Source organism: Mus pahari, chromosome 17 (assembly GCF_900095145.1).
Source record: "Mus pahari chromosome 17, PAHARI_EIJ_v1.1, whole genome shotgun sequence".
NCBI classification, from domain to species: domain Eukaryota; kingdom Metazoa; phylum Chordata; class Mammalia; order Rodentia; family Muridae; genus Mus; species Mus pahari.
Genome location: NC_034606.1, coordinates 51348188 through 51365987, shown reverse-complemented (window position 1 = coordinate 51365987; position 17800 = coordinate 51348188). Strand labels below are relative to the sequence as shown.

General features: G+C 47.9%; 1 protein-coding gene across 1 annotated transcript in view; it reads right to left on the bottom strand.

The window, feature by feature from the left end:
* Positions 1-17800, bottom strand: part of Tbc1d22a (TBC1 domain family member 22A) — a 286103-nt gene that overhangs the window by 135553 nt on the left and 132750 nt on the right. Inside the window, exon 9 of the mRNA XM_021216494.1 lies at positions 12049-12158. Within this exon, the coding sequence (XP_021072153.1) occupies positions 12049-12158 (110 nt within the window). The remainder of the gene's footprint in view (positions 1-12048; positions 12159-17800) is intronic.

Here is a 17800-nt window from a genome sequence, read left to right as displayed (position 1 = left end):
AGCTGGTTTTGCAGAATCCAAACACTGAAGCAAAAATGATACCATTCTATAAGAGGAAAAGGGGGACGGGGGGTCCTACTTTTAAAGACCCTTCAAGGCCTTGGCACTCTGGGCAAAGGCAGGAGACAAAAACAGCAGCATCTGACTGGCCCAACACTGGCTGGGAGAGAAGAGCCCACCTCAATGGAGGCCAGGGCAGGCAGCTGGGGAGGCCCTATGCCTGTGTCTACGTTAGCTCTATGGCTTGTAATCTATCAAGTCCAGATTCTATAAAGCTCTGGCAGCAGCTCTAAAGTCTACAGAGTGCTGCAAGATGGCAGCCACTAGAGCTGAGGGCTAAAGAGCTGGGCTGCAAGAGATGGCACAGAGAAGAGACTGTTGTGTGTCCTGCTGACTGTTGTGTCTCCTGCTGTTGTGTGTCCTGCTGACTGCCAGCCTACACTAACAAAGACAGACAGACCAGGCCAGGGCTCACCTTTAGGGCCATTCTGTTGAGATAATTCATTCATATTCATATATTCTCTCTCTCTCTCTCTCTCTCTCTCTCTCTCTCTCTCTCTCTCTCTCTCTCTCTCTCTCAGATCTGACATGGGAAATGCCACACTTAGCAATTACCTGCTGTGCTAACCTGGGGACAAAACATGTATTATGTGGACACAGCACAGCACAGAGGGAAGAGCATGGCGGACACTGACCCTGGGGTACTGGACAGGGCCTGGTTGGGAGCAGCACGGTGAGGATGTGAGACCTGGGCTGCAGTAAAGCTATCAGTGGGGAGCAGAGCAGAGAGGTTCCAGGGTCCCTAGGGAGCATGGCATATTCAGGAAAGGGGGAGTGTGGGGCAAGACAAGAGCTGGGAGGAGTTACAAGCAGGAGGTGAGAAAGAAGCACAGTTGCCCAATGATGTCAGCCAGGGGAAAGGGCATCTGTCCACTGTCACGGCTACAAGATTCAAATTGTGGAAAGATCCTGATTGTGCCGTGTAGAAATAACAGAGTGGGACCACAGAGGCTGAGGGCTATCAGCTACGAGACAAGAGCCATAATGGAGACAAAATGATGACAGAGCTTCCCACCAAGGATGCAGTCAACCCAAACTGTCCCAACTGCTTCCCACTGACCTGGTCTGACTGGGTTTTTGAACTTGAATGCAGGATTTTTACATTTATTCCTATTAGCGTGCTCACTTGATTGGTTCTGGGCTGGTATTCCAGGCAGCTGAACTCATTGTGAATCGTGATTATGTCATCCATCACATTAGCTGTCCCTCCAAGCTTAGAAGCACTGGTTAAAGCGATACCCTGAATGTCTCCATTACAGCCTCTGAGAAGAGGCGGGAAGGACGAGGACAAGGACAGGCTTGTGGCAAGCCTCTCGGAGTGTAGTCAGCACAGACGAGCCACTGAAAACACATGGCGCCTTGCCTAACTTCGTGTTTCCCATCTGCTAGCTCAACTTCCTCCTGCTTCTCACCTATGAAAGACAGACAGCGTGATCCCACACAAGAGCGCAGGGTGAGCAACTGCATCTAATGGAGCCTACCACAGCATCTACCCCAAGGACATTCCCAACCTCCTTGTCCCCAGCTTTGCTGATCACAGATCATTGTCCAACACTGAGAGGTCCTGACAGACACAGCAGGACAGCAGCCTCCTCCTGTAAGCCACTGTAGAAACATGCCCCGGGCTCATTTGCAGCCACAGGGCAAGCAGCAGCACAGAGTGATAACACTGTGGGCAGGGTCCAGGAAGACAGTGCAGAGTGGTCAAGACAGAGCTACTGCTGGAGAGACAGACAGCCATGGACCAGAGATGAAGTAACAGGGTGAGCAAAGCCAGGCTGGGAAGGCCACCCTGCCAACCATGTGGCATCCTGGCAAAGACAAAACCATGGGTACCAGGTTCCAACGGAAGGCGAGGTGGATGAACAGGTGGCACACGGACGCTTACTGAGGACTAATGGACAGCACATGTTGTTAGGCATCTGCCAGACCCATAGTTTACAACGTTAATTAAACTATGAGTTTCAGTTGGTCATGACTCATTGACATTGCCCTGTCAGTCAAAAGTGTGTTACATTAATGCAGGCAGGCGTTCTTCAGAAAAGGGGAAGTGTGGCTGTGGGGGGAGGGGGGAGATTACATGGGAACACTCCGGGGTTATGTTTTATCTGAAGCTGCTCTAAAACAGCCATTAAATGGAAGTTTGAAAAGGAAGCAAAAAATAAGATTTTATTACTAGATGTCAGGCAGTGGTGGCACACACCTTTAATCCCAGCACTTGGGAGGCAGAAACAGGTAGATCTCTGAGTTCAAGGCCAGCTTGGTCTACACAGAGAGTTCCAGGACAGCCAGGGCTATGTAGTGAGACCCTGCCTGGGAGGGAGGAAGGGAGGGAGGAGGATGAGCATTTTCAATAATACATACACAGTCAGGAGAGAGAGGAGAGAAGAGGCCCAAATAAAGGAGACCCAAGTGTTTGGTGCCATCAGACAAGAGGGAGTCATGATGGGACCTTGACAAGAAGTAAGCCGCATCATAACAGGACAGCATCGGTGACATACCAATCTGCTAAACAGTACAGTGGCCCTCGGATGCACAGCTAACACTAAGATTCGAGTTATATGGTGAAGTCTGGCAAAGCCACAGAAGAACAAGACAGACCTACTAGAGTTGGAAGTCTCAATGTCCTCAGCAACCCAGGGGAGGCAGACAGCACCAGGAGGACAGCACCAGGGCAGCACATCCAGCAGTGTGACCTGGCAATGACACAAACCTCACCCACAAAGAGGAACACACAGTCTCTCTACTTGGAGTGTGAACTTGACCTTCCAGAACTTCAGAGAAGAGCAGCTCTCACCCCTCATCAAAGAAGCTTCTCCTCTCAGCAAACAGAAACAATTACAAAAAGCTACAAGCAGCTAAAATGTCCAAAACAACTGACTGTGGCGAGCCCAGTTCCAACAATACATCTACAACACAACTCTACACAGAAGGCTCAGGGAACAGTGCTGAAGAGGGTGTTCAAAGATTGCAAGAGCCAGAAGCCCAGGAAAGACTTATACTAGATTGTGTCTTCTACATGACAGTGAAATCCTAACATTATGGCTCCCTAAACAAGACCCAAAGAGTGACAGCATCAGGTGACTTGCCAGTGTGGATGAGGGAAATCCCACAGCCCCACCCCTAGATGAAGAGCACCTGGCAATTAAAAACTGCTTAGAGGGGGCAAATTAGCCTTCCCCAAAGATCAGCACCCTGACTAGCTAACCAAGCCCAGTGGTCAACCCTAAAAGCATATGCATATAAGCAACACTAAAGGGACTCACACTCAAATATGCATGCATGCAGGCATGCACATACATGCACACACACCCCAATAATAAATAAAGAATAAGAGGTTATAAATTTGGGGTAACATGTGAAAGGGTTAAAGGAGAAGAAAGCGGGAAAATGATGGAGGGGGAGGAGAGATGCATCCATATAGATATATTTCCAGAGATAGATAGATAGATAGATAGATAGACAGACAGACAGACAGACAGACAGACAGACAGACAGACAGACAGACAGACAGATAGATGATTTCCAGACACCGACCCATCAACTGCTTGGCCGGTTCATTTTCAAAGGTCCCTGGAGTCAGTTTGGAAGAGATGCAGGCAGAATGAACAGACACCACAGAGCCTGCTGTGCCTGCTGTGCCTGCTGCTCCAGTTACCCCTTCTCCCAGCTAGTGCTGCTCTCTGTGAAGCAGCTCCCCAAACCAGAAGCATGGAGTTGAGAATTCCTGACAGCCAAACTCTGGGGTGAATAAGGCTTTGGCACTCACTGGTGACCAGGCCTGAATAAGCAGATGAACTTAACTTGGGCAGACCCGAACCCTGGGCAAGGGATCATGTCTATCTATAGAAAATAGACAGAGTGAGCTGAGTGTGGATGCATTCGTCACTCTCTGCTTCCTAACTGTGAATGGGATGTGACCTGCCAGCTCCCACCATGATCAACTATGAACCAGAACGAGCCCTTCCTCTTTCATGTTGCTTTTGTAGGGGCATTTCATCACAGCAATGGAAAAAGAAACTACCACATCTGTGGCCTCTAGAAGAAAGACATAAGGCATCCTGTGAGTTGGTGAAGGGTTATTTTTAGTCATGACACAGAAGATAATACACAGCCCAAAATGATTCTATCAAAACTAAGACTTTTCTGTTCATTAGAAGGCACTGTCCAAAAAATAAGCTGATATGCCATGATGGGGAGAGAGTGTTCTCCAGATACATGTCTTGACAAAGGATGCTTACTATGAAGCATAAGTGAAGGGCACAGAGGAAGTGTGACGTGGCAGAAATAGCATTGCAGGTTAGATGGGCAGGATTAACAAGGACAGCTGGTGAGGACCTGGCGTGGCACACCCAATTCTGTGAGTCCCATGTGGTATGGTCAGTTTTGTGAAGAGAGGTTTGGCCTTCCGAAAAACCTAGCCCTCCTTCCACACTGAGACCCAGCCCCTCCTAGAAGGATTCAAGAAAAGTGGATATGTCAGCAAGAAGGGATGCGCTAAGCATTCACAGAAACTTCAGAGCACCCTGGCTTCTCTCAGCAGGAGATCAGCTGACTGACATATTCAGGCAATGGAGAGTCTAGTGACTTAAAAGAATATCCCTCATGTTCAGGCAAGAATGTGGATTTTTATGTTTTTTTCAAGGCTGTTTTAAATTATTAGTTTTTATTTCATTTGTAACTTGCTTACTGTTCACTCATAATGAATCTCAGGAGCACAGTTACAGAATGATTTTGTCCATTTAATACACTTCCATTTTATTGACCAAGACTCTCAAATCACATTTCTTCAGAACACAGAGCCAGCCTCAGCAGGGACCCCAGTGAGGTCCATGGTTCTGTCTGTGAGCTGGCATGTGCTCCATCCACTCGCTCCTGAGTCAGTAGGGTGTCCCACAGGCTGTTCTCCTCCTCACTGTCCACAAGGCCATGTCAGAGCCTCCTGTCTGAGCACAGTGGCCCTCCCTTGCTCTCCTTCCTTTGAACTGAGTAAGCAGCAGTGAGCCCCCGGGACACAGGCAGTTTGAAGTCCCAGTTGTCTGAGCTCATTCCCGAGGGTCACCACAGCTCTACTAGAAGGTCACCTCCCATGCCAGGACAATGCCCACTCCAGGCACCAGTCTTCTCTGGTGGCCTTCTCACCATCAAGTTCCAGGATAATGGAGCTACTTTCCCTCCCATTCCTATTCCGTCAGGGCCACCAACCAGTTCTCAGATTGAATAATTCTTCCCCAAGGAAAAGGAAATGTAAATGACTAATTATAAAAGGCAACGGTTCTTTTCTCCTCAAAGAAGCTGTCCTGCTAAGTAATGAGTCCAAGAGTAATAGTATGACTTCAGGGTAGGCAAGCACGGAGCCGTAATTCAGCAAGTAATGGCCACCCGACAAACCCTGGCATGAGTGCTGTTAGAGAAATGAACAGACTGGCTAGAGTGCAAGAATAATCCCCTAGGAGCCAGAGAAGGGCACTGGCAGCCCGGAACTCCTAACTACCTGGACCTTGGACTCCATGACAGCGAAGGGCTGAGACTCCATAGGGATCAAACACCAGTCTGCACCCCAGAGCACTAACATTCAAACCAGCTTCACCAGGCCGGGAGCCAGCTACCTGCCTTCATGCAATCTTTTGTAAAGAACTATCCACCCAGCAGAATCTGTTCATGTATATTTCCACTGTCTACAGCAGAAGTCATCCCCCAGAGGAAGCTATACAAACCAAGAGCAGCATTTACAGATAACCTGTGTGTCAGAAACAGAGCTGAGACAGGAGGATCACAAGACCCAGGTTAGCACGGGCTATACAAGAAAGACCTGTTTTAAAAGAAAATTAGAAAACTGGAAAACAACTGGCAAAGGTTAGGCCAAGCAAGTCCTTTGTAAACTCTCCACCTCTTGCTGGCCTCTGAGTGTACTTGGGGGAAGAAAAAACTGCTCCTGCATGGGCTTCAAAATGTCTGCGGCTGCAAGCCCAGACTCCTTCCACAGTGCTCCTTCCAGGGATGGGGCTATGATCCCCTCAGGCACTAGGATCTCCTACCTCCACAAAAGTATAGCCCAAGCCAGCCTCAAACTCATGACCCTCCGGCCTCTGCCTCTTCAGCATCTCCTTCCAGCATGGACCACACCAACCTGAACAACATGGTAGGTCCACACAGAAGGCCTGAGCACAGTCCGGAACACTCCTCTAAGCCTGGGGAGCACTCCCCAGGCTGTGAGCCATACAGTCCCTCTGCAGCTCCTGGGGCGACCATTCTCAGATACATCCTATGTGAGCTACAAGAGTAAGCTTGCTCTTACTCAAGGTGTCTACTGGCCAAGCTGAAGACTGTGCAGTACAAAGGCTCCTCATCTTAGAAACCCTTCCAGTTTTTCACTAACATTTATTAATTATGCACAACAATGGGTTTGGTTGTATTTTCATGCACCTCATTGCCCCACCCTCTGACTCCTTACATGCCCTTCCTCCCCCCAGCTACACTCCGTATACTATCATGGTTTGGGGCTAGGTTTTGTTTTTTGAGACAGGCTCTCATTATATAGCCTGGATGGCCTAAACTTACTATGTAGACCAAGCTGGCCTTGAACTCTGCTTCCCAAGTGCAAAGATTAAAGTGTATGTCACCATGTCCATTTTCATATTTTGTTGTTTTGTTTTGTTGTTGTTTTTTTTTTTAATATGGGGCGATACACATATACTAAAAGAGGACATGGGGTCCCCTCAAGCTAGAGTTACAGGTGGCTGTGAACTAGCTAAGTAGTCATCTGGAAAGCCTTTAATCAGGAGCCAGAGCTCTACCCCCACCCAATCAATCCTGACTCCTGAGGGGTAGCTGAGCAGCAGCTAGACCGTAAAGGTCCAAAATTTCAATCCAGTCTACTTCAGAGGTATCTTTTCTTCATAGCGTCAAGCATATCTTCCCGCTTTCTCCAGCCTCTGCTATCCCTGTATCTCACCTACCTCCATCTCCAGCCTATAGTTACCACCTACCCTCCCTCTGCATGTTCCTCATATCTGCGTTCCCCATCTCCCACCTCACATCTGTATGGTTTGTACTTGGGGTCTGTCTCTCTCTCTCTCTCTCTCTCTCTCTCTCTCTGTGATTCATTTATTTATTGACTCTAAGCAACAAGGGTCAAGATTCCAAGGCTAAGGTGAGTGTGGTACCCACATTGTAACTCCTCACATATAATAAAACAAACCAAAAGCCCAAACTTCTGTTGTCATTTTCCCACTGCTCTCTTCCCTCCAGCCATTCTCTCTGTCTGGGTTTGTTCTGCCCCTTCATCTCCTCAGACCCTCTCAGTCCACTAACCTCCTCTTATGTCTACTGGGATGCAGGAATGTAATGACTGGAATTCTAGCTGCCAGAAGTTCCAGTTAGTTTGTTCAAAGTCTTCAGAATTGTATTGTGGTTACGAACTGTGTCTCCGAACTTCACATTTTAATTTAACATTTTATTTAACCCTAGGCATACTATACCCTTTCAGTCAATGTACTAGGACTCCCATCCCTGCCAACAGTGATACTGGAGCTTCCTACCACACAGGCTCACTGGCTGCTCTGTTGTTGGGAGCATTTCCTAAGGTCCTGGTATGCAGAGAAAAAAAATCTACTTCTTACTCTAAGACCAGGAGCATGCTTGGCAAGGCCAGAAATGGCTTGGGGCCAGGGTCTCGGGGGCCCTGTGACTTCAGATCCTGAAACTCAACTCTTATCCCCTAAAGGACTGTGGTTATCAGTCCCAAGGCTGCTGTGTGTTCAGTCTATGGTAAACTTGGGATATCCTGTGTTCTCCTTGTGCAACATTGCTTGATTAGCTTCCTGCTGACTTCATGCCATTATATGATAGCTTTCTACCGATTCAGTCCCATTTCCCCCCTGCAAACAGTATATAAGATGTGCCTCCTAGTAGGCATGCTTGGGGTGAGCCATCAGCTTGTGCAACATCACCTGATCACAAACTTCCCTGTCTTCTTTATCTTCTCATCCCCTGGTCCTCTCTGCCAGGTCCACATCACTCAGTACTTTCTCTGCGCTCACCTGGGGCTTCTCAGTGAGACGGCCATGTGCCTGGATTAAGGAAGCATGAGTCTCATTCAGAAGCCTTCAATGACCAGCCAGTCAACTGTTGGGGTCCCTGAGACCCTTTCAAGTCGCCTGTTAGAACAAAGCTGTTTTTATAACAATACAGAGACACAAACGACCTTCTTCACTGTGCGGACATTTGTACTGAAACACACAGCAGCACAGTGAGTAGATACCAGCACATGAGCAAGAATCTAAGCAGCACCACAAGCCTTGCTGGTGTCAGTGCATTCCCAAAGCACTGTGACTTCAATCAAAAGGCAGCCTCACTGAAGAGCACCCTTCATGAAGTAGGAATCGTACTGCTGCAATAAAACTAAATCTAGGTAGTCGGTGATTGTCACACTTTTAATCCAAGCACACAGGAGGCAAAGGCAGATGACTCAATCAGTTCAAGGCTGGCCTGGTCTACAGAGCAAGTTCCAGGACAGCAAAGGCTACACAGAAAGACCTCGTCTCAAAAAAAAAAAAATAAATAAATAAATAAATAAATTTTAATTAAGTAAGTAAGACTAGTTTTACTACTGAGAGTACTCAAGCTCTGCCTGGAAGAAGGACCTCTCCCAACATTTTGAGGTAGGATGGAGGGCTCTTCTCTTACTTCACACCGTCTAGGGTAGGGAACCCTAAGCCACAGTGCATCTGCAGAGTCTCCTCAAATGCACTGGCTGGCTGTTAGCAGGCCAGCAAACTTCTTTTCTGAGGACTGTCCTTGCTGGTGACAAGCCATCAAAGCAAGTCACACATGTTCTGTATATGGTCATCTCCAGGCAGCTGCAGTGGGAACAGTTTTCCCAAAGTCTGCTCTCCTGAGCCACAGACCCTGGCCAGTTCTCTTCACTCACCTCCACTGCTCACCCGTCTCCCGCCTAGCCCCACTGGACTTCAGGTCTGGGCCGCAAGAGCAGTACTGATCATACCCACCATAGTGACCCTCAGCACCTGCACAGGTGTGCCCCCCATACTCTGGAGGAAGTAACAGCTAACAAATCAACTACAAAAACTTAGTGGGCATAGAATCTCTCCAACTGAGGCCCACAATGAAACAAATGTAGCTACAGCTACCTAGAGTGTCCAAACAAAAACAAAAGACCGATGTGGTTTCTACCCTCCAGAACAGAGGTTCTCAACTGCTGGGTTAAAACCCCTTTGGCAAACCTCCATCTCCAAAACTATTTACATTACGATTTACAGCAAGATTATAGTTATGAAGTAACAAGGAAAATAATTTTGTAGTTGGGGATCAACCCAGCATGGGGAACTGTACTAAAGGGTCACAGCATTAGGATGGGTGAGAATCACTGCTTTAGAACCTGCCCTATAAAACAACTTCCTCTATCTACGTCAGCAAAGTAGAAGCCATAGGAGCCATGGGGTCCAAATGTGGGCTCCTTCAGAGGCTGTGTAACCTGGAGCAGTGGCCTTTCTCTCTGAGCATCCACCTGGTGTTCAGGACCTTGGACCTGATACAAGGCACACTGCCCACATGCAAGAGATAGACCCAACTCCCATTTTCATCCCTGAGGGCGCTGCTTGTTAGCCACAAAGCTGGTGGCCCTAGTCTGGTCTATCATTTGGAACCCTGACTCCACGGAAGCCCCTCAGGAAGTGGAATGGATGGATAACACCTTTTGATAAGTCAACCTAGCCTTCTAGAAGAACTAGAGACGAGGTAAAGGCCAGAAGGAGAATCTGCATTCAACAAAACAAGACTATTTTCTGAGGGTTTTTAACCTAGACCATGGCACAAGGAAATGGATATTCAGGGAAGAACACTCCAACTGAACAAAAATAATAATTAATAATTAATAATAATAATAATAATGATGATGGAGGAGAGAGAGGTATGACCAGGAGCGGAAAGTGGGCTAGGAAAAATGCCACCATTGGTAAAGGACAGAGCCATGCAGGCCCTTGGGGAATAGGCTGCTGGTCTCTTCGAGCCTGTATTTTAACCAAGCTCATACCTCACGGGCTAACCTAAAACAAAACTGGCTCTTGCATGGAAGAGTCCTGAAGTCTCCAGACTCTTGGGACTGCCTGAGCCACCAGAATCCAGCCAAGCTCCCAAATTGCAAACAGTGGAACTGAGAGCCTTCTACTTCTGCTCACAGGAGGCTCCTGTGAAATCAATCCTAGCCACATGAGGGAAAGACAGATAGCTCCCACTGAGCTGTGAACGTGCTATAAACATAGGCACCAGAGGACCGTGGTGCCTTCTGCTTGTCAGCCCTGTCAATAAGCCACTTTGCCCGACAACAAAGCTCAGGTGAAAAATGAAAGGCCAGCATTGATTCTGTTGTACGGCGATCTTATTTACAAACAGAAGCCAGATAATCTTGTATTTAAATGGCACAAGTCCCATCACTCACAATCAGAGAAGCGACAGTGATAATTTATAAACTTTTACATTACAGTTCAATCCCTTCTCTAATAGGGAAAGGCCTGAAGTTCCTGAAGAAGGAGTAAATATGAAAACATTAACAAAGGCAGGAAGTGATGGATTGATGCTTGGGCCCAAATAAGTCTCTAGTGGGCACATTTGTCTTTACAAGAAACAAAATAAGTCAAGGGCCATCTGCATCAAGAGCAAAGAAGAGCTTTCCACTCTTCAGTTACACAGGGGATGCTAATTTTTCCCCGTCAGCCTCAGGTATGAAAAGCAATGCAAACCTAAGTCTCCTTGACATACCACTTGGCTGAGCCACTCAGATTAAGCCTCGGGGTCTAAGCCATACATTTTCTGAAGCATTATTTGACCTTCAGGTCCAGTTGATGAGCCAAGATACCTACTCAGAAAGATGAGAGTGACTGTGGCCCAGCTGGCTTCCTGCTGCCCTGAGGGCTAAGATGCTCCCTTAGCTGGCACAGCACAGGCCAGGGCCTTCTTTGCATGGCTTCTGCAAGTGGCTCCTAGGGAAAATCTTGGGAATTCAGTCCCTCCCCTCCTCTGTAAACAAAACTCTTTGTCTTCCTAGAGCATCTCTTTTAGCCACACTTTATCCTGGGAGCCGGTGCTTTCTGCCTCCATCCGGGCCCCAGTCTGCAGTGTGGTCCTCCCAGCATGCCTTATGCCTTGCTCCTTCTCAAACACAGAACACAATGCCAGGTACAAAGCAGGTATTTAGGAAAGATATTCTGGGCCAAAACAAACCAAAACCATTCTGCAGGGTGTTTGAGGGCTGGTTTGCCTGCTTCGGCCACTACTATACAAATCATCCAGCAGCTGTCCCCAGCAGCTAATGGGATATGTCCTAGGCACTGTGCAGGCTTCAACACACACAGAAACACTATTTACATAAAACCAAGCTGCCAGGGGGCTTTTCTGTGAACATCACTGCCCCTAACCCTAACTTCCATATGGAAATCACCAATGTCCCCATCACGATGCCCAGGTACTCGGGACTATGAAAGCTAGACCCTCCCCATGGATCAGGGACAGTGGGAGTAACACATGCATACAGAGCCATGCCACCGAAGCGAGAGGGCTATGGGCTACTCACAGGCCTAGAAGTCAAGGGACCTGATGGCCTTTAAGGAATAGGTGCCCAGTAGTTTGCCAAGGACTCGAGAACCAGTGCCCATAGTGTCACTAAAGGCTAGAGAATACAGGCAGAAGCAAGGGGAGATCAGAGCATGGGGATCAAACTCCACACACACCAAGTACTGGACTACTTGGCAGACACACTGACTGTTCCCAGAACCAGGAGCATGTATGACCTATCGCATGCCTATGACCCTGAGGTGAGTATGTGCTGCTCCAGACAGAGAAAGGCTGCTGCTTTTTCAGGTAGACAGCTTCAGCTCAGAAGCCAGGTAGTAGAGTGTGGCCCAGTGGCCTTCCCAGTGGGCTGCAGCATGCTGGCTAGAGCCTCCCGAGCCTCCCAAACTGCAGGCTCACCTGAATGCCATCCAGAAGCTTGCTCATGCACCAGTAGGTGTCAGCCTCAATGTTGCGAAGCACCTCTGCAGGCACACTGGAGACATCGACCTTCTCCACGTCCTCCTGGTCTGTGCAGAACCAAGTATGGAAGATACAAGAAGCAATCAACCATGTGAAATAAACAAATAGGAAACCCGGCCATGCGCATGCACGCCAGCCTCCCTCCACCACATTTTGATCATGCTGAATAAATGGCTCAAGAGACCCACACCTCATCACTTAATGGTTCTCAACTTTAACATCTAATTAGTTGCAGATAATTAATATTCTGAATACATTCTGATTAATTAGCATAATTAATATATTGTAAATTATTACTTCTCAGACAGCTCATATTCTAGAAAGCCCTAACAGAACTGAAACTTTCTCTATGAGAGTTTTTAAAACTCTGCTTCTAATAAGTTTATATATTCATTCTGTAATAATTCCTCTGGAATACGGTTTCTGAGGTAGAGCTTCCCAAACTGCTCTGGGTAAACATTTCTGTGTTACTATCTAATGCCCCAGAAGGCAGAGGCACAGATGAGTTTCAGAAAAGACAGTGGTATTCAAAATAATTTTCTTCTGAAAGTAGAGAAAACAGATGCCTAATTGAAATGGTTCATCAGATATTTGAGCAAACTCATCTTGGCCCCTGAGAAGGACGATTACCCAGGAAAACGCTCATCAACGGTTTAGAAATTGACCGCCCATTTTATCATTTCCTTATTTTCATTTTATTTGCAAACACATGTGCATCTTTATAAAGAAAATGTTCTTTAAGAAGAAAACATTTTAGCCCACATCCATTTTGAAAGTCTAGGCAAAGCCAGCAATGCTAACAACACTGCTAACAATTATCAAGACCTTATCATTTTCCCACCACCCCCTGTGTCTCAGACACACCCACTCAAACAACCTGCCACAACTCCATTCCCACTGTCAGGGTCTCTAACAGCCTACAGCATGCAGAGAAACAACAGCACAGCAGAGATAACCAGCCTGGAATTCAAGAAGCCCACAACAGACCTGGGACCTGGGTCAGGCCTCTAGCCACCCACGCATCCTTAGCCACCACATCAGACCACCTTCCTAACTGTTCCCCACAAAGGGCCTGGGCCAAGGCTCACTAGCTTCTAGCCCTTAGCTATGACTTCCTCTCCAGCACCTGCAGGGCTCCTGGCCCACGCAAGGATGAACGCACTGCCTTCCTGGTTCCTTGTGCATAACAGACCAGGAAAGGCAATGGGAAAGAGCTGTCGCATCAAAGTCCCTGGGTCAAAGCTGACAGGCAGGCTCTTTGTGCTGACCTACAGAACCTGGAGATGGTGACAGTCCTACACACAGCAGCAGGACCCAGCCCTTTGGCACCAGCTCACTCCTCACCTACAGTGATTCTGGGTCTATAAGAAATGGTGCTAATACCCCAGTTCTCTCTGTGGCACTGCTTAGGTTTGGGGGTTTTCTTTTTAAAATGTGACATAGTTCATACCATGGAATCTACTCTTTCAATGCGTAAAAGCAAGACTTTTGCCACACCTACATACTGCAAGCACATGTGCAAGTCTGTGGAAAGAGCTTGTGAGATCACCACCATGAACTCCAAGGCATTTTCCTTACCCGGGTAAGAATCCCTGTATCCTATGAGAGTCATCCCCTTCTCGCCCTCTTCCCAGATCCTGGCAGCATTCACCAACTCCTGTCTGTATCTGTGCCTATTCTGGATGCCTCATAGGGAGGAGCCCAGTCCTTGTAGCATTCAGGGTGCAAGTGTGCTAGAAACTGAGCAGGACTTGTTCTCTATAAGCTGGCAAATAGCAGACTGCCTAGATTACGGGGGAAGGACTTAGCAGGTACTGGACTGATACCTTTTATGGGACCTATCACTACAGACCCGGCCCTGTGCAGAGAGCTGGGCAGGATAGACAATGACAAGGAAAACATATGTTCAGGGGCCAGAACAGCCAGGTGGCAGAAAGCCAGCCCCTGTGTGGAGGATACTGTCACTCATGTCACACTGGACCCAAAGAATTCACAACCCTAAGAGACACAATTGGCCATCAACTTTTCCCCTTCCCTTGGATACAGGTCAGACTTCCAGGCATGGCTGTGGTACCTCATGTGACCCTCCTGAGTTGTCCCATCTCAGAAAGGCAGCATTGGATCTGAGCACACCCTCTAGGGAATACACCGTTCAGTGACAGAGAAAGGTGCTCTCTCCCTGCTTGCTCCCTTAAGCTGCAGTGACAGAAGTTATCACCTCCCTCGGGTGACAGATGCAATAGGGAGAACACGACAGCCTGCCTCACATCCAGTCCAGCCCAGTGCCCCCTTTCCACTGACTGAAATGGGAAGATCAAGAGTGCATATGTGGGTGTGAACTGTCTCCTCCTGCTCCCTGGGGAAAACTCTTTGGCAGAATTGATTCCCATCCTGTGGGTCTAGGAGCAAGTCTGACTTTATTTTCCAGTCTCAGGGCACTGAATCAACGACTGCATTCAGAGGACAGCTTCTGAGATGTCTTCCATTGACATACCCTTTTTCAAGGGCCTTCCAAGCACAGAGACATTTCCTCAGGCAGAATCAAAGGTAAACACCAAGAAGGGCCCTCTCGGACCTCTGGTTCACAGAAGCAGCTGAGCTAGCACAGCCTGGGCCTGCATAAAACAGGCACTGTGTGGGGCAAGTAGAAGCCTCAATATTTCTTAGTCTGTTTAGCCAGCCTATTATTTTATCCAAGGAAATGTCAGCAGCCTATTCTGGGTGTCATTTCTCACAGCAGGTCATTTGTTACTCTTCAGTGTAACGAAGTAATGGCATTTAACTCCAAGAAGCCCTCTGCCAATTCGTCTTCTAAACACCAAGAGGATCATGCTTGGCCTCACTGTTAGAATGGAATAAATACCCTAGTCCTTAACAGCAGCCACATACACTGTGAATAGGCAAGGGTGGAGACCTAGGGCCTTCTCTGCAGAAGGATCCAGGGTAGAAAGGAAGAAAGAGTCTCATGCATAGCAGGAGAGACGATGCTGCTGGAGCTGTCTCAACAGCTCATCTTTCCCCAGGGCTGCTAAGGACAACATGACTGGGACATGCACAGGCCCTGTGGTCAGAACCAAGTGAAGATTGCTACTGCATTCAATGGATGGGGCCAGTGCTATAAGGAGGGGACAGCACCAGGGGAAGTCCTAACCATCCCAAAAGTCTGCACTGATGTGAGTGTAGACAGAAAGCTGCAGGGGACAGAAAGTAGGTGCTGAGTGGTGGGTAGACAGAAGAAACAATCTAAGTGACTTAGACAAGAGGCAGGCACAGGTATTTAATTGTTGTTTTACAATTTTAGGCTACGTTAGGATAGCAAAGAATGAAAATTTCTGCCCATCTTCCCACATCCAGAAACAAAGAGGAGCAGGAGGTGAGACAGGCTCAAAATGAAAAACAGTGCAGTGACAGTGACAAGGGCTGCCTGCCCAGGACATCTGCCACCTTCTAACCACTGAGTCTTTGTTATGTTTGTATACACTCAACCACCTAGCGGGAAAGCCCAACTAGAAGTGAAGTGCTCAGGACAAGGTCTAGGAAGCTTCAGGGCCTGGTGTGAGTCCTGGGTACTCCCTCCACATTTCACCTGCCTCTCTGATACACTGCAGCCTCTGGCTGGGGGAACAGAGTGGAGGAGCTCCCATAAGAGGAACTGAATGGCTTTACAAACTAGGACTTAGTGAGTAGAAATTGTCAGTAAAGCATTCAGCACATGGGCTGTCACTCAAGCAAAGGACTGAACTGAAGCCATGACATCACCCCAAGTTAAGGGCTCCGGGGTAGGGAGGACTCCAGGGATGGCGTTAGGATTTGAAATGACCAAGGTACCTGAGCACTTGAATTTTACCTTCTAATATGAGGCAGCGGTTGGAGCTGGGATCTCTTTCATATCAATTCACATAACAGAGGGTGGCTCCTGGAAAGGAGGAAAATGACTCCAGTTTATATGTCTCCCTCCTACCAAAGGATCCTTCGACACTGGTACAGATGTCTAGTATGCCAGGCTGTAGAGTAAAGAGCCAGCACCTGGCAGAGAGCAAGCTCCTGGTGGTAGGAAGGAGGGAGAGGCTGTTGTCATGACGACACTAATCACCTATGCTGCACAAACCCTGCAATAAACCTCTTCACATAATTAGGAGCTTAACTGATAATCAAAAATATTCTGTTCTTTATAAGCAAGCTGGAATTGCTCTATGGATCTAATCTTCACATTTCCCAACTTGGGAGTTTTAAATTTGAAACCCTGACACTTTGGTGATGGAGACTGTACCACTTAATTACGCAGATTTGGGTTCTGTTGTGGAGAAAGGGTCCTGCTTTGGTGAGGGTAGCGCCACAACTCCAGACCATAAATTCACAAAACTCTGGTTCAGCAAAAACAACTAAGACTGTGATCAAATTGGTTTTGCAGTGGGAATGTTTAATTCTAATATAAATAATGTTCAACTCAAGGTTATAGAAGACACCACAGCCTCCGTTCCCTCTCTACTCCACTGCTGAAAGCTTCAGCCACCAACTGTGGGGCCACAGCACAAACCTACGATTGGAGGGAGGGGTGTGAACAGACAAGAGCCACAAGATAAGGGTGAGATGGGTTAGCCTGAGCATATTTACGACCAGGGAGCTGTTCAGTGGCCTGGGAGACAGTCCCAGCTGAAGAGTATCGGCGGCGGCTTCCCACAGCAACACAGTTTGCTCCCTATCCCTGCCCTCCATAGCCCTGACCAACCTCACAGAACCCACAGGCAGGAAACCAAGACTCAGGAAGAAGGTGGACCTGTGATGCAGGATGCAGGTGGGGATGTAAGCACAGAAAGAAAGGCACCTCCTGGACTCACTTTTTGTTCTCTCAGAACAGAGCAATCTTACCGTGTCTAGACTCTTGGCTTCACAACACCACTGTGAGCAGGCATTCTTGTTCATAGAAAAACTACTCGCTGAAGCAGTAACTGGCTCTATCTCAAGCTTGAAGCACTAACAAGAAACTGGGGTAGGAAGGGAGAGGGTGAGACAAGAGCATCTTTAATGCCTGAAAAGGGAAACTGCTCCTTCGCTGCCCTCTGGACTCAGTGGTTTTTGGCTGCTCGTTTGTAGGGATGTTTGCCAATTTAAAAAAGAAAAAAAACGGGGGTGGGAGGAAGCAAATGAGACAGAGACGGAAGTGGAGGGGTGTCTGTTCAGTGTAGGTGGCTGCCCATACTAAGTTCATGGTGGTAGAAAGGAAGGTGATGTTGAGACCGGTGAGACTCATAGAGCCTGGATACTAGCTCTGGGCTGACCCATATAAATCCCTATCATCACAGAGACTGAAGGCTGAGAGCCAACCCAACTGAAGGTGACCATAGGACAGGACAGAGAAAGATGCAGAGACCCCGAGGTAGACAAGGGCTATTGGGCAATGCCTACAGCAGCACAAATGAGTATGGTCCACTATAGTCAGCAAATGCACAGGAGACAAGTCAATTCCACAGTCACAATCGCCACCGCAAAGGACAGAATGTAGCTTGAAGGCCCCACACAGCACATGCCACAAGCCCTATCTCCCATCTATGCTTCCTGGTACTGACCCTCAACCCAGAAGAGTACCCCAAAGCCTGGGTCTCTAGCACCTGCAGCAGTACTATCACAGAGCAGATGCTCATTAATGCATGACGAGGGAGTAAACAGACTTCCTTCAAAGAGCTTGTGG